The 19492-nt window shown below is 48.2% G+C and overlaps 1 protein-coding gene across 4 annotated transcripts in view; it reads left to right on the top strand.

The window, feature by feature from the left end:
• Positions 1 to 6122: 6122 nt before the first annotated feature.
• MLLT6 (MLLT6, PHD finger containing) overlaps positions 6123 to 19492 on the top strand; it is a 46414-nt gene continuing 33044 nt past the window's right edge. For 2 of the 4 annotated variants that reach the window (XM_075774937.1, XM_075774935.1), the window contains exons 1-7: positions 6123 to 6253; positions 9828 to 9907; positions 14760 to 14814; positions 16411 to 16520; positions 16970 to 17073; positions 17787 to 17880; positions 19078 to 19185. In XM_075774937.1, the coding sequence (XP_075631052.1) occupies positions 6145 to 6253; positions 9828 to 9907; positions 14760 to 14814; positions 16411 to 16520; positions 16970 to 17073; positions 17787 to 17880; positions 19078 to 19185 (660 nt within the window). In that variant the 5' untranslated portion in view covers positions 6123 to 6144. Of the gene's footprint in view, positions 6254 to 6616; positions 9314 to 9827; positions 9908 to 14759; positions 14815 to 16410; positions 16521 to 16969; positions 17074 to 17786; positions 17881 to 19077; positions 19186 to 19492 lie in introns of those variants that run through there. The other 2 variants (XM_075774936.1, XM_075774938.1) reach the window with 2 other exon arrangements.

Genomic DNA, 19492 nt, shown 5'->3' with positions numbered 1-19492 from the left:
ACCTTTGGGCACACCGAGAGCAGCTCCAAAGCTTGTTTTGGTTTTAAAGCCATCTATAAAGCCTTTGTTTAGGTTCCGAAGAATGAACTTGAAAGCCTAAGTACAGGCTCCTTAAAAATGCTCTTGGTTTCTTGACATAGACCACATCACTTATTTCCCTAGTAATTGTTGCGTACTTTCACTCCCTAACGTAAATAATAATAATATTAATAAAAACAATATGACACTAATAAGTCCTTGGTTCTGCCTCCCCATAGGGAATTAGCCTAATTATTCTCTTGAAGTTCATTCCAAAGCAATGTTTACGTGATTTTATGACTATCCTATTAGGTCTGTTAAACTGGACTTGTTTTAGAGATGTTCCTCAACTGCACATTCTCTCTTTTGTAGGAAGAAGTGAATAAACAGCTAAACCGCTTTAAATACATGACCCATAGGAATCCTCGTCACCCCAGTGGGAGAGGACAGTAAGGTAAGTGGGCTGGAAAGCGGTCATAAATATGGGTATGTCACAAAAGTGTGGGAGTTTTGGCTTTTAAGGTGAAGAGAGCACGATTCTAACAATCCCTTCAAAATATTTCCACTCATAAAGGAGTAATTTAATATCAAAAGCAAATTTGTCATCTTCCTGTACAATGACCTACTATATTAATCAATTTTACTGTTTTGAATGTATCAAAACCATGAAGACAAATATGATCCACTGTCTCGTTTGATTTAAGCTGCTAGAGGAAAAAAAAAAAAAAAAAGACGGGCATAGCAGATATTTCAATCGCTACTTTTTTCCTTTATAAGTCATTAATGGCACTGTTTCCTTTCAAAGTTGTTAATGACATCATTGTTTCCTTTCAAAGTCTTTAATGACATTGTTTAATGAATAATAACTTGCACTTATATAGTGCTTTTTCAGACAAACAACCCAAAAGGGCTCTGCAGTAGGGAATCGGTCAGACAAAGAGGGAAAATGAGGCACAAAGGGAGGAAGTGACTTGTCCAAGGCCAGAAAGTCACTGACGAAGCAAAGCTGGGAGTGCGTGCCTTCGCCCTTGGCTTTCCTTACCCTCTGGATCTTTCCGTGGGCGTTCGTACATTAGAAACGCAAGAACGGAGCAAGCACGACTTAACCCAGCTAAGAAACTGTAAGCACCGAATTCAACAATTCGTTCTGAAAGCTGATTGTTTCTTTTTCTGTCACAAATATCTTCACTAAACGGAGTCGTTTCTTAAGAAAAGATGCCTCAATGAAATGCTTTGTGTGAGGATAGCAGCAGGGCAGAAAAGAGATGAAAAACGTGTGGGGGGGTTTTGGTAGGTGTGGTTGATGAAGAGCAGGGGCAAAGGTCTCGCTCTCTCTCCCTTGGGACCGACACGGTGCAGAGGCAGCTGAAGCTCCTGTTTAAACCGAGACTTTGCCTTTGCAGGTCGCAGCTTTTAGCCCTGCAGGGTACGAGAAACCTTTGCAGACCTCAGTGGGATTTTTCCTTGTCCGACGACGGGAAAAGAGAGTTAAGAGGCCCTGGATACTGTAGGAAAACGTACACTGATTGCTGACTGATTGCAATTGAGATTTCATTGGATTGGCAGACATCTCCCCCGTCTACAGTGTAGAGAAATATCAGATTTTGACCCCTTGTCCCTACCAGCAAATGTGGACCTTTTGTTGCTAGGTAATAAAATCAGGTTTTGGTGGAGAGCAAGGGAAAAGGTTTATATCCTTTATAAACCCACCGCAAAGGTAGCAGAACTCCAGAACCATCCGTTCAGCGGCATTATATGTGGGAGAGGCAAAAAATAAATTTGTGTATACCACTGAATCCCATCTGATGACTTGTCACTATCATTACCATCATTCTCATCTTTGTTCCTATTACAATTACTATTAATTGTGGTGGTGGAACATGCAGACACTGTGAGTACCATCAAGATCCTACTGATCCCAGAATAGTGCAAAAGGTGTGATAAAATGCTATTCCCTCTTCGAGGGTCTAATAACCCAAACAGAGAAGAAGGGAAAAGCAAAATACTTTGCCTAAAGTCTTGCAATGGGTCGGTGGCAGAGCTGGAGCCCATCTTTCCAAACCTGCCGAGGAATTCTCTGCCATAGATTATTTACCTCTTCAAGGAGGGACACTCGTTGGCCTTGAAATTTGATAACTATCATAATCTTTCCCCATGTTTTGAGACACTACGGTACCTAAAACAAAGGATACAGAGAAAAACATCAGGGACAAAACTTTAAAGAAAGCCAAACTAAATTATTTTGTTTAACTAATGTGTACAAATGGTGTGCGTAGTCTTCTCGCTGTGCTAGCAAGTGTTTACAGAGAGATGAAGGAGCTCCACGTATATGCGTCGGTGAGAAGGATGAAAAGTTTGGTAGAAATGAGAAAAAAACTTTCTAAAAGAGATATGGCTTGGAGAGTTCTCCGATTATGTCACGTTCTCCCTGGTGGCTGCTGCTAACAGAGGATAAGACTTCGCTGCTGTTATCTGGTGAACTGATCCCACAGTTCCAACTGAGAGATTTATACTTTAAAGTAGTGGTTCTTGCTAGCGACTCAAAGAAATTTGGCTGCCTAGTGAGGATTACTACTCTTATCTGCACAATTCCCTCTTCCTCCAACCTGCCCAAGAGGAATAAGAGAAAATCTGATAGAGCAAACAGGGGCAGAGACTTGCCTGTCCACAAAAAGGCAAATTTTAGCCCTCCTTGGACCCAGATAAATTACGGTCCTTACTCATGATAACATCAAGTGACAGCTTCCCCATAAATGAAGGAAGGAAGAGTCTTCATTCCCAGGAGAAGCTGTTGGAAAAGGCTGGGATACTGCGCAGAGAGGCAATCTATCACCGCAAGCCATTAAGTATGTACATCCCAGGGTTTCCTTGCATCGACCCTTTGTGTAAGCTGGGCCATGAGCGTTTCTCTAATATAGATCAGTCTTTAAATTTCCTAAGAGCACGCGGAGTTATCATAAGAAAGATACATTTTCTTCCCTTTTTTTTTTTTCCTTTTCTTTAACATAGGATGTATGCATTTTATAGATAAAATAGCTGAAGTACGAATAATCTGGAAAATGCAACGATATGGCCTTACGCCCCAGTAAGAGTAATTTATTTATTATATCTCAAGAATTTCTATGTCAGGCACTTAGATGCTAACTAAGTTCATGTTATTTTTAAATACTAATGAAGTATTTAACGCAAAGAATCCCCCTGAAAATGAAAGATCATCTGTAACAAGGACTCTGCCGACAGAGATAAGGCTAACAGCTCTGTTCATGATGTATGAGCCTGTGCAGAAGCCAGTTCCCTTATCCACAATTTTCTGGATATAGTAGCAAACAACTAAGTTTAGTAACAACTTCTGTAACTTAGGTCTCCGGTTATGACTGAGACACACAAGGATGGTGGTTCCCATGAGTCAGTACATATCACTTGAATTTTGCCTGCCTCCTACATATGGCCACATTTTAAAAACATCGACCGATAAAATAACAAATGAACAATATAAATTAAATATCTCCATGTCTCAGTTTTCACAGTTGTAACTTTCCCCGAAATTTTTCTCAAGAAACCGTCGTGCCCTTTCCTCTCTGGCCTAGCCTTTCCTCACCACAGGGATTAGTTATGTAAATTGGAACTTAATCCCCTAAAGGCAAATTTGCAGTTCAAGTCCAAGTGTCTGCTAGCATGGCCAACTGGAACCAAGACCGTCAGGGGATGGCGGATGTTTAGCATTTTGTCCTGTAGTCTAAGACAATCTTAAACCGCAAGGATCTCCTTCAGGTTACAAAGGCAACCAGCCAGATTTTCCCCCTTTTCTTTTAAACAAGTTCATAACACAATAGATAAAAGAAAAAAAGAAAAAAAAAAGAAAAAAAAAAGAGGGGGAGAGGAGGGGAAACCCTCCCAGAAAAGTGAGCTAAGGCTGAGTGAATTTCCAGCAATGTGGTGAACGTATTGTCTGCCCCTGTGACTCTCAAAGGAATGTAATAAAAGGAAGACAGCAACCCAGCAGGCAGCTTCTCAGGGAGCCGTCTGCCTTCCAGCCCCTTGATGTAACGCTTGAACAGGTGCAATATAAAGGATGCTAAAGTGGTGATTATTAGGGCTGTTGGAAAGGGTTTCCTCTCTGCTCTCTGATGAGAAGATTTTTTTAAAAGAAACTACACGATGGGCTATGCCGACCTTTCAAAGACTACCTGTCGCAAGAGAAGCACTTTGAGCAAGAAGAGGGCCGCCAGTCTAAGAGACATTGGCACTGTTTCCGGTCTTATTTAAGCTGCTGTAAATCAGGAATAGTTCCCGTGGAGTCACTGCAGCGATGCGCTTGCAGGCAGGAGAACAGAACTGCTGAGGTTGTGTTCCAGGGAGGGCATCTTTCTGCAGAAACACTGGTGGCTTTGAAGACTGATTTTCGAGTAAAGATACAACCTCCTGGCTACTCACAGCATCCAAACGCAGTTTTAAGTGCCTACTCCTGGAAGCAGAGAGAACAGTTTTGGGTTTTTTTTCCTTGATGTTTCCTTCACTACCGTGTCCATCTCTCTTCAGCGCTCACAACCCACAAAGAATAGGGGAAAAAAGATTTCGGGTGGCTCAGTGATTCCATGAACCCCATACATTTCCCAAGATACAGTACTCTCGCCTTTCAATCTAATTTACAGCACTTCTTTTTTAAAACATCAAGGATTTACAGGAACAGAACTGAAAAGTAGTAATGCAAATGAGGCAGCTTTATATGCACCTTTTTACTGAAGTCGCTGTTCCTCCATCAGCCCTACAAAAAGCTCTTCCATAACAGTATGACGACGTAAGAGGACATCTTTTTCTTTATCAATGCAGGCAAAAGATTGTTTACTGTTTCTTTGCCCAGTCTGGCACCAGGCACTTCCCTTTTCCCATGAGGACAGCGTGGTGGCTGGGTAAGGACCTACACGAGAGATCATGAGACCTGGGCTCTGTTCCCTCCGAGCTGCTCTGTGTCCTCAGGCAGACGATTTCAGGTACAGCTGGAGCTGTAGGAACACGTTACACGAATTCTTTGCGTTCCTCCTAGGCCACCTTTCTAAGATTTAATTATTTTTGTGCTCTGTGCTTGGGTTTTCCTCATTTCGCCTTGACCGTTCCGGGTGATGCGTCCAAGGCAAGGGCTGTTTCTCACCATACACCAGAGGTTTCCTGATACCGTGTGGACTTACGGGACCTGCAGGTGCAATCCCATACAGCGTTACTCACTAGCTTCTAGGATTCCTTCTTTTTACCGTTTTCCAGCTGATTTCTGACGCTCGTCCTGCTGTGTATAAACCTCCAAGGGGGCATTTTTCTCCTTCCGTGCAAAGATAACAAAACAGGTGCCAAGGGGTTAAAAACTCCTCCAGAAGGAGCCTCCGAGAGCAGGACAGGCGGTGGCGCTCGCGGAGCCCCGATCTGTCAGAGAGGAATTGCAGAGATAATGGGATTTGCGGAACGGTCCCAACTCATCACTCCGGAGCGATCCATGTTGACTGGCTCGGGCACGCATCCAGCGGTTTGCACACACGGGTGCACACTCGGATTCCTGCTCGGTTTGCTCGGGAGGGGAGGGGGGACGGGAACGGGGACGGACAAGAACAAAACCATAAAGAAAGAAGCGACATAAAGCAGCCGGAGGAAGGGGGTAAAAAAATAAATTAATCTCACACGCCCAGAGGCACGCAGAGAAATGCACCCGACCCAGCCAGCCTGCGATCCCTGAACCTCAAATTTTACAGGAGCATGCGGGCGGCGCAGCCATGATTGTATAGGCGGGGGGGGGGGGGGCTTGTGCGTGTGTGTGCGTGTGTGTGCGCGCGTGTGTGTGTGCGTGTGCGTGTGCATGGGCGCGGGGCGAGCGTGCGGGGCGCGGGCGGGCGCGGGGCGGGGGCGCACCGCCCCCGGGTCCCCCCCCGAGCACCGCCCGGCTCCGCGCCGCCGCGCCGCCGCCACGGGGGGTCGGACACCCCGCGCCCCTCACGGGGCGGCCGTGTGAAAGGCAGGCTGCGAGCGGGGAGGGGGGAGCGCGGAGGAGGAGAGGAGGAGGAGGAGGAGGAGGAGGAGGAGGAGGAGGGAGGAGTGTGTGCGTAGAGGGAGGCGGGGGGGGAAGGAAACCCTCATGGAAGTATGAAGGAGATGGTGGGAGGCTGCTGTGTCTGTTCTGATGAGCGGGGCTGGGCGGAGAACCCGCTGGTGTACTGCGACGGGCACGGCTGCAATGTGGCGGTGCACCAAGGTAAGCCACCGGCCCGGTCCCCCGCCGCCAGCACCGGGGGCAGCGCGGGGCCGGGGCGCCGCCGCCTCCCCCCGCCGGGAGCCCCGGGGAGGCCGGGGGGGGTGGTGGTGGTGGTGGTGGTGGTGCGGGGGCGGCGGGGCGGGGGGGGGGCTTTGTTTTATCCCTATTGTTCAAAATAACGGTGTCGCCGCTGGCCTGGCTCGGCGGAGGAGCCGGAGCGGCGGGGGGGGGGGAGCGCGGTGTGCCGAGGGCGGGGGGGAGCGGAGTTGGCCATCAGCTGCGGCTCGGGGCGGGGGGGGCACGCACCTCCCGGGACTCCGGGGTGCTCGTTACCGGGAGCCGGCAGGGACCGCCGGCCGCTTCCTTCCTTCCGCGGCGGGAGCGGGGGAGTTGCCCGGGGTGGCGGAGCCTGGTCGTGTCCCGTTCCCCCCCCCCCCCCCCCCCCCCGCCCCGGTGCCCCGGGAAGGGCGGGCTGCCGAGCCCCGGGCCGGGAGGGGGGGCAGCGCCGGACCGGGAAGGGCCGCAGCCGCCCCCGGGGGTCCGGTGCCGTGGCCTGGGCCCGCTGCCGCACATGGCCCCGGGTAACCCCCCGGGGGGGGGCCGCGGGGCCCGGAGCTGCCCCCTCCGAGGGAGGGAGGGAGGAAGGCAGCCCTTCTCCTGGCAGAGACACGGGCTATTTGCATTTTAAATGACTTGGAGCACGCCCCTGACGCACGGTATCGGGTTGGAAAGTTTGTCCTCAGGTCTCCAAACAAAACAAAAAAAAAATTTTAAAAAAATATGTATTTACTTTTGTTCAAATCCAGCAGAAAGGCATAGTGATTATCCTGCTTGGTTTGTTTTGAATAACACGAAGGTTTCTGGTCTCATCTGGCACGTCTGTTTTTCCATCTATTATTATCCTCTCCATCTACCAGCGCATCTCCAGCCTCTTCCTGTACAATCTCTCCCTCGGTGTGTCGGTGCACGCTCCCGTCTCCAGCTGCGAATGCGTCCTGCTCTGCCTCTGCCCGCCTGTCAGGCGCAGGTCTCTGGGTCTGTAGGTTGGGCTTGCTTTTGCTTTTCGTACGTTTGGTGTATCCACGCTCACGTCTTTGGTAAGAAGTCGCGTACAACTAGGTGCCTGAAGGGGAGTTGAAAGGAGGAAGCGAAGCTGGCGAGGGATTTCTCTTCATTCAGAGCCGATTCTCGGGTGTCTCCCGTCATCAGGCAGCCTCTCCAGGGTGCCCCTGAGCGACCCGACAGGACGAGGGTCTCTCTGGAAGGACACTTCTTTCTGTTTTAAGTTTGCTGGTGTAAGTCTTCCGTTCTTCCCTTTATTTATCAAATCATGCTAGAGAATGGGTGTCTTCATCGCATTCTTTTTTTGGAGGGAGATAAAGGGCATCGGCATCCTTGCACCCACTCCCAAGACTGATATGAACGCTTTTGTTTGCTGGCAAGACCAGTTTCATATGTGCAATGCTTTTATTCTTTTAGGGTGCACGTTTCTAGGCCCGCGCAGGTACGGAGACTGGATGCGTTTGCCGTTTGCTGCGGTGGCGGGGAAGCGGGCACGTAGCGTTGCTTCGGTAGAGTTGGGAGATCTTAGAAAAGTCTCAGAGAGGGCACCGCTTGTGCGTTTGGAAAACGCAACCGTCCGTTTAGGGCTTCTGAGGGTCCTTCAGGATATAATAATTCATAAGGAGTGTAGCAGCATGTAGTGGATGTTCTTCAACCCTCTTTTTAAAGCCCGCTCCTAAACCTAGCAGTAGTGTGGTGTTTTGGTAGGCTTTTATTTCTTAAATAGAAACAAACCACTGTAGGGGATCATCTGGGTCATCTATTCTCATTCCATGCAGTCACACGCTGGGTTTGGTGTCTCTTTGTACTGCTCAAATATCCACAAAACCAAAGTTACCTTTTGAAATGATTGTACAGTTAAATAAAGAACTCTGTATTTTTTTTTAAGCTTGCGTTATAGCTACGCATTTGGGCTGATTCTTAAAAACACCAGTACCGTTTCTGTGACAAGGGTTAGAAATCCTAGTTTTCCAGTAAGAAATTCCAAATGTAAACAAAACCATCTGATTGGAAATGAGGACTCTACTAAGGTAGTTAAGAACATTTACAAATCGTATTTTCAGCTCTGCCTGACTTCTGTCCTGCATTTTCCTTATTTTCTTCCTTGTTTTCTTCCCTTCTGAAGCAGTGGGCACAGAAGCTCGCGCTGGCTCCAGCTGAGTGCTTGCTTTTGGCCCTAAGCCCACTGCTAAAGATGGACCCAAGGCAGGCTCCTCTGTCATTGCTTTCATGTAGTTTCTATTTTCTTATGTGTATGCCTTGGCTCATCTTGCAGTCAGCTCTTTCAGTTTAACTCTACAATTGCGTTCGTTTTCCTGGCTGATGTGGAATAATAGACATTAGAGAGACGGAGAGAACCTACTGCGGGTCGTGTCTGGTCCATCCCCCAGGGAACATCACAGGATTGCTTCCAGCAGGATATTTTCAGATGCTTTGTCCAACCTAGTTTCAAATGTCTCGAGTGACTGGGATTCCATTCCAACCGCCAGTTCGCATTTGAAGGTGGAATAAGGAAGATGTAATTTGTTCTTTCCTAGGAGACTCCTGTACTCTCATCTGAGATGCGTAGCCTTGCTTCTTACCACTCTCTTTACCAGCCTCTGTTGCTTTAAACCCACCTGCCTGGTGGCTAAGAGCACTTTTGGGGTCAGAAACGCTTCCTTTGGGACTCAGAAAGACCATTCTTGGGCAATTGGAGGGAGAAGGTCCCCAAAGAAGGTGAAGTCTTCAAGCAGCATTGCCCCATTGGAGAAGGGAGCTAATTTTCAAGAAGTGGGTGCTGCAGCTTGCAGAGGGAAACCCTGAGAGCATCAGTAGTGAAGCAGAAAGCAAGAGGGACGCATGGTATAGCTGGATGAAAACAGCAATTTTGTCGGGTTGTCAGCTGGAGACTTGTACGAACACAGAACCTCTTCCCAGGAGAAGTCCGAAAAAGCCTGATGATCTTGGAAGCATGCTGCGAAAGGCTGCCGCTGGATGTGGCTTGCAGGCTTGAGGGTGTGTGGGATAAATGGGAGTTTCGCTGGGTGTCTGTCTTCATTCTCACTGAGATGATTTCCTTCATGATACTGAGATTTTATCTTAGTCCTATTTATGGTTAAGGTGCTTCATAGCCATCCGTTTCAGAATTTTGTATTTAGATCACTAGTGACACTTGAAAAGTTAAGGGGTAAGAAATTGCTCTGTTTGCGTTCACTAGGCCAGACTTAGACACAGTTTATGAAGCACTCCATTCCCACTTAGGCTAGATTTTCATCAGAATTTTTTATACTAGGCATGAGCTTATTTGAAAACTTGAATAAGTGGGTAACACTGGACCTCTTGCAAAAGGCTGTCTGCTGCTGCTGGATATGGAAACTAGAGAGGGGAATAAAATGCTGCATAGATGCAATTTTTGGTTTCGTCATCCGTCTCTGACCGCTAACAGCTCTGGCAAACTTTCATATACACCTGAGAAATTAAACAGTTGATTTAAAGATGGTCTAACGAACTCTCTTTGCTTTTCTTCCAGCTTGCTATGGAATTGTCCAAGTTCCTACCGGACCCTGGTTCTGTCGGAAATGTGAATCTCAGGAGAGAGCCGCCAGGGTGGTGAGTACAGAGCATGCTTGTACTTAAACTAAATAGGTTTGTTCGATGCCCTTCACGTCTCTGCTGGAAGAAGTGTAGTCCCCTGGCAAAAGTGATAGAGCCTACTGCAATTGTAATCCCAGCCCTGCCCGTAACCTGCTATAGCTTGTTTCTAGAATAAGAATAAATTTATCAAATGATTTTATACAATGCTATTAGACTTTTTGATGCTAAGGTGAGAGGTGCTTTTAAGCAAGTTATCAGTGACAAAATTTTTGAGTCTAGAGACTTCCATCTTCTCAAAAATAATGGCATTCTTCTCAAAAATAACGGCATTCTTCTAAAAGGTGGTTTCCCTGCTGCTTTTTCTGTACAGCTCCTCAGGAAGTTTTGGAGTGGAGGGAAGTTGGCATCACCTGAGATGCTGCTGTTCTGTCAAAGCTGTCATACTGACTGACAGGATGGATTGGCACTCATATCTCGCAGCAACAGTCTCCTGCATAAAGTCTTCCGAGTTTGTAAAACAGCAGAGAAAATGACAGGAAGCTGGATCAGGGTTTAGTTTCTGTCTAAGTAGCAATTTAGCAGTATAGAACACTTTACAAATGTTCTTAATTAATTCTGGCATTTCCCGGTGAGGCAGGAAAGTGGAAACAATCAGGCCAGGACTGCCTCTTAGGTCCGTCTATGTGGCAAAGTTATTTGTGCAGTAAACTAGGCTGTGAGTTTATAGCACACCAGCTACTCCGCAATAACTTCCCATGTGAGCCCTTATCAGATACGGCTGCACCAACCAACTGCTGAGGTGCCGGGCTGTAGATCTTTAACGTGTTAGTTATGCCATGGATGCTGCTTTTGCCATACAGTAAATCCAAGATCGCTTCCCCCCTTTGCTTCCTTAAAGACGGATTTAAATTAAACTTTGGCTTTCCTGAAATACAGGCGGCCTCAGTCAGCACAAACAACATTTATTAATGCCTGCGCTGCCTTCTGAACTGGTTCAGCTAAATCGTTTCTGAAGTACGCACCCAGCGAAGCTGGTGTAGGTGACCTCTGAATCTGCGGATCTGTGCCGGCCTGAGCAAATAGCGTGCTCCATCTCAGCTAGGCTCTGCTCGCTGCAGTACAAAAGTTTAATCTGTTTCACAGATGGGCGAAGAACTTGGCAAAGATGAGTGAATGGGGGAACTAGGTATCCATACCGTGCTTTCTACAGTGCATTAACTCGTTCCTCATTGGAAGTGGGAGTGTAAACAAGACCAGACTTTCAGACCTGAGCTCTTTTCCCATTGTAAGATGCTGCTTTTATGTGCACTGCAGTAAAGAAGATCAAATGTGTCTTTGAATGGTTTTACATCCTGCAGATAGTTTCATAGCAAAGAAAGGAATTTGGATTTCATGAGCCTCCTTCCCCCTGCTCTCCCAACCGTGCAGGCAGAGAGGAGCTCTTCAGCGTTAGCTACAATTCAGTGTAAGTCGTAGTAGTACATGTACACACAAGTCCTCCTCACCTGCGCTGGTTGCAAGGACTGTAACTCTTCGCTTGCACGTTATACACTTCAAACCGCCTCCAAGGTATCACGAAAACAATACCCCCGCAGGCGGCTCCTTATTTAACTCGCTCTTGGTGAAATCTGTCAGACAACACGTGGTGGGCTTCAGTCATGCCATTCAGTCCCGAGGCATTCAGCCCTGCTACTATAATAACTGAACAGTGATAGTCTTCCTTCTTAAGAAGAGCTGGAGATGATTTCCTATCTAAATCCCTCACCTTTTCAGTTAAACACCAGCAGTCATAGCAACAGACACGCAGATGGGTAAATACTTAAAAAGAACCTAGTTCTTTGATTTAGAGAACGGCATGATCAGAGTAAGGGAAATGAGTCAGGTCTTACGAGATCTGCGCGTGGCTCTGCTACGAAAACACTTTGAACCTGGGCTCTGTGGTCCAGCGAGGCTGGAGGGTATGGCTCTTCCATTGCCCCGGGGTTTCGCTGCACCTCTCTCTGCCTGGCTTTCTGCAGCTGCAAAAGGGCCCTTATCAGCCTGCGGCCACTGCCCCCAGGATCTTCAAGGAGACGTGCTGCCGTGTGAGCGCTAAATACACTGGCAACAGCAGCAGGATGAATTGATATTTATATTTCTTTCATAATGACTGTGTGGCAAACTCCTTTGAAAAACAACAATGTTTTTCTTCCCATGTCTGCCTTCATAGAACAATCTTGAAGCAGTTGACAAGCTTTGTCCATAACGAACATATTTATTGGCTAAATATTGACTTCTGCTTTGAAAATGAGATGGGGAGGCATGGAGAATATTACACTCCTTAGTGAGTGCTTCGAAACACAGGTCTCCTTTGCGTTCTGCATTGCTCCTTTGGAGAGATGGCTTTGGAAGGAGAGCTGGGGAGCCCTACCTTCAGTGGGCAGGTGTGGTCGCTTGGTGGTAGATCCCAGAGTTAGAAACCCCAGAGGGTGAGGAGCTCTAACCTTCCCCATCACAACCTGCTTTTAAATCAACCAAGCTCTGCTCTTTTCCCAGAGTTGAAATAAAAACCCCGGAGACTGCCTTGGCCTATGCAGGTTGAATAAAAGGAAGAGGTACCGCTAATCCCTGCTCATAACCCCTCCTCAGATGCTCAGGTCCCTAAGGGATGCTGTGGACGCTATTGTGCTTACAGTAAGCAACTGAAAGCCCATCCACTTTGTAATCAAATTGTCTAGGAAGCCCGGTGAGCTGCAATGGCCAGAGGGCACTCATGTGAGGGATCATGTGAAGGCTTTAGCTGTCATTTAGAGTCAGGGCTATTAAAAGTCTTGTGTGGGGCCGATGGAGCTGTTAACCCCTCTTGTTACAATCAGAGCTTTGCTAATCGCATGGTGGGAGAGCCGCTTTGATCTGAGGGGTGGAGGGGAGAGCGGAGGGGCCTTTTCAAGTGCAAATTTCTTATTACAGTGTCTCAGTTAACCCAGTTCTTTTTCTGTCTTGGCTCTGCCGGGCTTTCCATAGTAATTGTGAGAGCAGCTCTCCAGCCCTCTGGCAGCCCAGACCTAACCAGGAGCAGCGAGAAACACCTCCTGTGGTCACCCATCCCTGTGTCAAACCAAGTGGCAGGGAAAGCGAGACGGGCTGCGATGACCGCACTGGTCTTTGTCCCTTCATCTCTTATTTATACGTTATCACAGCGATTTCATGCTTACCAAAGGTGCCTGTTTGACTCCCACTAAAGAATTTGAGGATCGGGCCGAGCCTCCTTGCTGCCCGTTGCATCGCAATCCTATTTATTATGCCTGTCTGTCCAGGAGGTAAAACTTCAGCAGAGGAAATCTTGCTTGAGGAAAAACCACCTTTGTGGAAGGTCCTCAGGGACTACTCGGTGGCAGAGGCTTTTGCTCATGGCAGAGGCTTTTGCTTATGGCCGGTTCTTGCTCAGTACGTCGGTGGTTTTTGTGGCGTGGAGCACCTGCCCCGTTACGCTTGCCAGAGCCGAGCGATCGCAGGGAAGCGCAGGCAGGCGAGAGGGCTGGGTCCTGCACACTCATAGCAGCTCAGCGTGCTCTCTTGCTTTGATAGCAGTCACCTCATTTCAGAACTTTCTGATGAAGGACATTTTTTCACAGAAAAATGGGGGGTTTGGGGTTTTTTTGTTTTGTTTTGGTTTTTTAACAAATCAGACATTTCTGCTAGGGAAGGAAAAGGGTTGTGTCACAGGTTTTCAGGCTTTTTTTAAAGTCAAACAAAACAAAAAGCATGTAGAAATTTGCCCTGAGTGATGCTATGAAAAGACAACGACCGTTTTCAGGCAGCTCAGCCTGGGAGGAGCCCTCAGGGCCGGCAGCGTGTTCCCCCATGCATGGCAACACACCCTGAAACCACCCCAGCTCCCACGAACGCTTCGAAAGGGCGTTATGGCCAGGGGAGAGCCCTCACGTGGCGATCGGCCGACATGGAGGCCGCTGTCAGCTGGGCAGGGCTGCAATTAGTGAGGGAGGATGAATGAGGACATGGCCTCCACGTCCACTGCGACCACGGTGCTGGGTTTCCCCAGCTCTCGCCGTCCTGCTTGCCCAGATCCTCTCTGCGCTCTCCCCTCCCTCCCCGTACTGGCCATGAGGGACACCCTTCGGTGGGTTTGGCCCCTGGTAGAGGACATGGCGTGTGTTCCCCCTCGTGGCCTTCCCCAAAAGCAGCCATTAGTGACTGGGCATGGAAAGGAGCGCAGAGTTGCTCCTGTCCCTCACAACCTGTCACGGCGCTGGGCCTGCAGCCTCCCACCCAGCATGGCAGCGCTGAGGGAGCTTCCTCCACCCTCGCGGGTGGCAGGGACTCTCTGGTTCCCCTCACATCCTCCCCGTCCCACCTCAGCCCTGGGTTTGGGGGGGAGGCGGGGTGCCCACCCACCAGTCCCTGGCTGCCATGGCCCCCCACGCCCTGCCAGCAAAAATGTCACGACAGCCTCACCCGCCTCTCATGAGACTGGAAAAAATATTGCAAGAGAAAGAGAAGGAAGGAAGGAAAGAGGCAAAGATAGATAATCGCTTCTTTTTATTTGCCTTCTGCTCTCTGAGTCATGGTTTTCAGTTTTACTCCCCAACCGCAAAGACAAACTTCTTTTTAAAAAGCCCCGTGAAAGTCAAGGTTCGCTTGTAGCCCCGTGGCTCTTAGGCTGAGGCTTTAAATACGTCCTCCTCAGGACGATATCGAGCTGTGTCAGAGAATTTTTTTGCACCCAAACCGCTCTCAGCCCTTCTTCCACTTCCTCTCTTTGAAAGCAGCCCCATCTTTCATAACCATGTTGTAAATGAATCATCTCTTTTCTGGCCCCGCGCCCCTGGGAGTTAGATTAAACTTGTTCTTTCTGCTTAATTTCAAGAGATGTGAACTGTGTCCCCACAAAGATGGAGCCCTGAAACGGACCGACAACGGAGGTGAGTACCTCTGCGCGGAGCCGGGTATGTCGCGCAGAGCCTCCGGGGACTCGGCAGCTGTCCCGGGTGCAAAATAATTCATTTCTGAGCCTATGTCACCAGAAAGGGAAGGCTGGAGGCTCCAGAGGAAGGAAGACATTCTGCTTTTTTCTTACAAAAGTTCATTTTCTGAAGCCTCCACGGCAAGAAGACCTTTCCCTGGGGGGGAACCTGCCTGACCTCTGGCTGGCATCGAAGCACACCCCCTGAAATGTTGCAGTTCCTTGAGTTTAACCTCGCAGGAATCAGTGCACGATCTGGCTTTGTTTACAGAAATGTGGAAGTTGCTGAGTTATTTGCTGCACGCTTGCAGAGCAGCAGCGTGATCCTCAGGTTAACAGAGCCTCAGCCTTGAGTCCCCATCCGAGAGCAGGGACCAGGATGCAGTAAAGATGTTTTTCTCTGCAGGACTTCTCTGCTCATCGTTGATGCTTCTCAGCCTCTGGCGCTGTGAAATACTGTGGAGTCTGATTTCAGTTGTCAGAGCTTGTAGCTATTGATGCTACTGGCTGTATAGATCAAACTTCATTTTTCTCAAAATCTTATTTTTCAGAAAGGCTTCTTTTCAGAAAGGCTTCTACCTGCCTGCCTCGTACCTGAATACGTAAAGAGTTAAATTAGGCAAGGGGGTCTTTATTCTGATAGATCCCATGTTTAAGGAAGAAGCCCTAAGTCCAGCATCTGCTAAAGCTGGTTGTAAGTGCCAAGAGCCTTAGTGCAACAGCACAAGTATTGTGTTGGGGGATCGTTTTATAATAATATAGCATCTTCTTCCAAACATGTTATTACACGGCTTGGTCAGGTCTGTGTAGACAGGCACAAGAAGTGTTAACACCGTGTCAGTGTACAGAATTATATAGCCCAAGTACTCACGGTGCCGTATGATTCTGTAATAGTGGAGTTTGGTTCCGCCTGCCCAGGTGAATCCATCGTAATTCTAGCTAAATCCTTCCAGTGCGGTAGCCGTACCGGTATGGATCAGCCTCCAAAGGCTCCTGACCTTCAAACTTTCTCAGTTCTGTCCTGACCAGATGGAATTTCAACTTACACATCTGATTTGGGCAGTGTCTTGGTGGATTTAGATTTTAATCTAACTTGGCTTGCTGAAAAAGAGCCGCTGTTAGCCGTTGATAACAGCCAATAAAGGGAGCTTTGTTTCCAGTGACATAGGACTACATGTCAAACCTGTCCCATCAGCATCATTTACTGCTTGGATGCTTTTCCTGGGTTTGGTTAGGTCTTCAGTTCTTGGTCTCAGGTCCTGAGAGGGTGCTTTTAAGAACGATGAGCATCGTACTTTTCTTTTCCCAAAGAAAACTCTGCTTTCTTATTTAATCTGGAGGTGGTATTCATCTGTCTTTCACCCACAGAGGATTTGATTGCTAACCAAGTTACAACAAGCAGTATTTCAAATCTAACATCTAACTTAAGTTGGCTCCCTTCCTACCCTCTCTTCCTTCTCTCCTTCCCATGCTTGTCTGCAGCCCTGTCTGAATTTAAGACTCTTCTGGGTTGCCCCACGTCAATCTCCGCGCCCTGTCTTGTTTGCTTCTCCAGGGTGGGCTCATGTCGTCTGTGCTTTGTACATCCCAGAGGTGCAGTTTGCCAACGTGCTCACCATGGAGCCAATTGTTCTGCAGTACGTACCCCACGACCGTTTCAACAAGGTAAGGCCATCTCCTGCTCCCCCAAGTCCACTTGCCCCACCTTGGCTTTTTGGGATCATCTTATTCTACCATGTTTCCTGTCCAGTTTATTTGAATTTCCAGGTACTCAGATTCCTTTAAAAATAACTAACAAAGTAAATCCCCGTTCCTGAAAGTAACTTTTTGGTCCTCCATTTCTGTCTTCCCCAACTCCCTGCAACTTGAGCAATCTCCACCTTGGAGCTGCATGTTGGTTACTCCACATTTTGATCTGTTATTTGGGGAGAAAAAGAAGATGTGTGAGTTTTGTGCATGCCACTGAGAAGTAACCCAGAGCTGTTGTCATAGGAGGGAGATGACCAGACACAGAGTTGGCTTTGCCTTCTGATGAACAGTGAGAGTGAAGTAGACGTTTTGTCTGCCTCTTTGAACACCTCGGTGGTTTTTTGTTTTTTTTTTTTTTTTTGCATACCTGCTACATCTGTGAAGAGCAGGGCAGGGAGAGCAAAGCAGCCTCTGGAGCATGCATGGCCTGTAACCGTCACGGCTGCCGGCAAGCTTTCCATGTCACCTGGTGAGTTCCTCACAGCATCACCCCACGAATAGCCCCAGCTATTGGTTTTATTGCCATGGCTTTGAGGCCCCACCAGATGGGTGGTGTGGAGAGTTGGGCTAATCACCCTGGGTTGATTTTGTGCAAGGGGTATCTCATCCTTGCTCAGTTTCTGAGGGGAACTTTCCCAGGAAGGCTGAGGTTTCACCAGTGAGCCTTCCCTGCTGAGAACGAAGCCTGGGGATTTCCCTAAGACTGTGTGGAATCCAAGAAGAGAAGAGATGAGTCACAACCCAGGAATGTTCCTTCTCCAGCAGAGCACATACAAGAGTATCATCTAGATGATGTGATTTTAAGGGCTGATATCCTCATGTGCCCTCGCAGCCTGAAAACAACATTGCCCATCAGCAGAACAGGGAGATTCCCAGCTTTACATGGATTCCTTGCTCATGATATGTCTTTCGTTGGAATTGTTACTGGTCTCCCACGTCTTCCTTAAGAAAAACAAAAATTGCGAGACAATCTGGTAGAAAAGTACTGACAGTTTTGAAGATCTTAGTATGAATTAAAAATAGTCTGAACTTTTTCCTCCCTTCTTGCATACCATTTGCCAAGCAGAACAGGAAATTTCAAGACCCTGCCTGGGTATCCTGAACTGTTCTTTGCCCTTTGATGTGATGTGTGGTCTGGTTGTACAATTTGCTTTATCCCCCTCCTAATTGCATGTATTTCAGTGCCCAGATGGCTGGCCTCTTGTGTGAAGAGGAAGTCCTAGAAGTCGACAATGTCAAATACTGTGGCTACTGCAAGTACCACTTCAATAAAATGGTGAGTTTCTTCATCCCTGCAATGGAGTTTTGTTGTCACGTATAAGGCATTGTCTTCATCCTAGATTGTATCTCTGTGCTCAGAGCAGTAAGAAATGCCAAGAACGCATAAACAAGGTCTGCAGCCTGCCTCCCTTTTCAGCCATTCAGTCAGAGTCACTTAGGAATAAAGATTAATTTGTATTTTGCATTTCTATAGCATCCTTAAACCCATTTTCAAAACTAGGGGTTGAATTCTTCCCATCTGTTTGGACTTCTCTGACCCATTCTGTGTGGCTGGAAGATGAGTCCCAAGAAAGGAGAGCAGCTATGATGCTCCCAGGAGGCAGGGGTATAGCTCAGGCACCCTGGGCAGGAGGGTGTAACACAACAGCCAAAACTTCTGCCTGAGGACAGAGACAGCCCGGGAGAGACGTGGAGTCATTCACTGTTTGGGGGATATTTGGGGCGAAGGACTTCCCCCTGTTAATTACCATACCGAGAGGAAAGAGAGGAACACTTTCCTGTTCTGCGTAATTAGTAGACACCTGCTCTCCCCCCTCCAGCAGAAAAGGAAACTTGATCCTCTCAGTACAGCTTTATGTCTCAGTGCCTCCTTTGTTGCTGGCCTTTCCCACTTTCCTTCCTGCTTATCAGTGCTGTCACATACAGTGACTGATGTCTTGAGCTTCCCCTCAAAGTCAAACTGGAGGACACCTTCCCTGCCCTTCAGGTACCCTCAGTATCTGACACGAGTGTAGCTCTGTATCAAGTTTAGTGATGCTGAGAAGGACAGCAGGACTTCTGCTGGTGCCTGGAGTCTGAGAACAGGGCGTCCTTCCACACACCCCACTCAAGACAAAGCTGGACGCTGCTGTTCAGGACTGGCTTGTCTGAGCAGCATTGCTGCTACCATTTATCTTGTTGTTTACAGAATGGTCTCTTAGCAGCTGCGCCTTTCTTCTTACAAGTGTCAGTGTGCACAGGCCACCAGGAACCAAGGAACTGGGGAGTTAGATCTACATACTGTTTGTAAGCCCGCTAGTGTGGTGTGCACTGTGGTCCCCGTGTCAGGAAGCAGGCTGGGCATCGCTTACTGTAACTCTGCTCACTGTGATGGTGAAAGCTGGACTCTATAACACTGTTTCCTCTCTCTCTGTCTCTTTTTTTCTTATTTCTCCTGGTCTCCATGTCTTCTCCCCTTCCCCACTTACCTCAGAAGACCTCACGTCACTCTGGAGGTAGCTCCTTCATTGCTGGAAGAAGGAGCCGATCGACGTCCCCTGCTCAAGAGAAGCATGTGTCCCACCACGAAAGGCCAAAGAAGGTAAGATCTGCACAGCGTTTGTCCATCCAGAGAGGCAGACTCATGTGGGATGGAGGTGAGAAGGGGAAGAGTGTACCAAGAGCACCGATGGCTGCTCAGGTGAGCCCTGACTCTGCAAAGAGTTTCGCAGTCAGAGATCTGAATAGCGGCTGCGTTTTTAAACAGGCCTCTGGAAACGTGTCTGCGAATAGAGCGCACAGCCACGGGGAACGCAAGGCCAAGTCCGCATGTTCGGGTTATGCCAGAGGAGTCCTGGCAGACGGTCCTATGGAACCGTCCCCTTTCTGTCTTGTGGCAGGTCCACTTT

This window comes from Balearica regulorum, chromosome 24 (assembly GCF_011004875.1).
Source record: "Balearica regulorum gibbericeps isolate bBalReg1 chromosome 24, bBalReg1.pri, whole genome shotgun sequence".
NCBI lineage: Eukaryota > Metazoa > Chordata > Aves > Gruiformes > Gruidae > Balearica > Balearica regulorum.
This window is presented reverse-complemented; position numbering and strand designations above follow the sequence as displayed.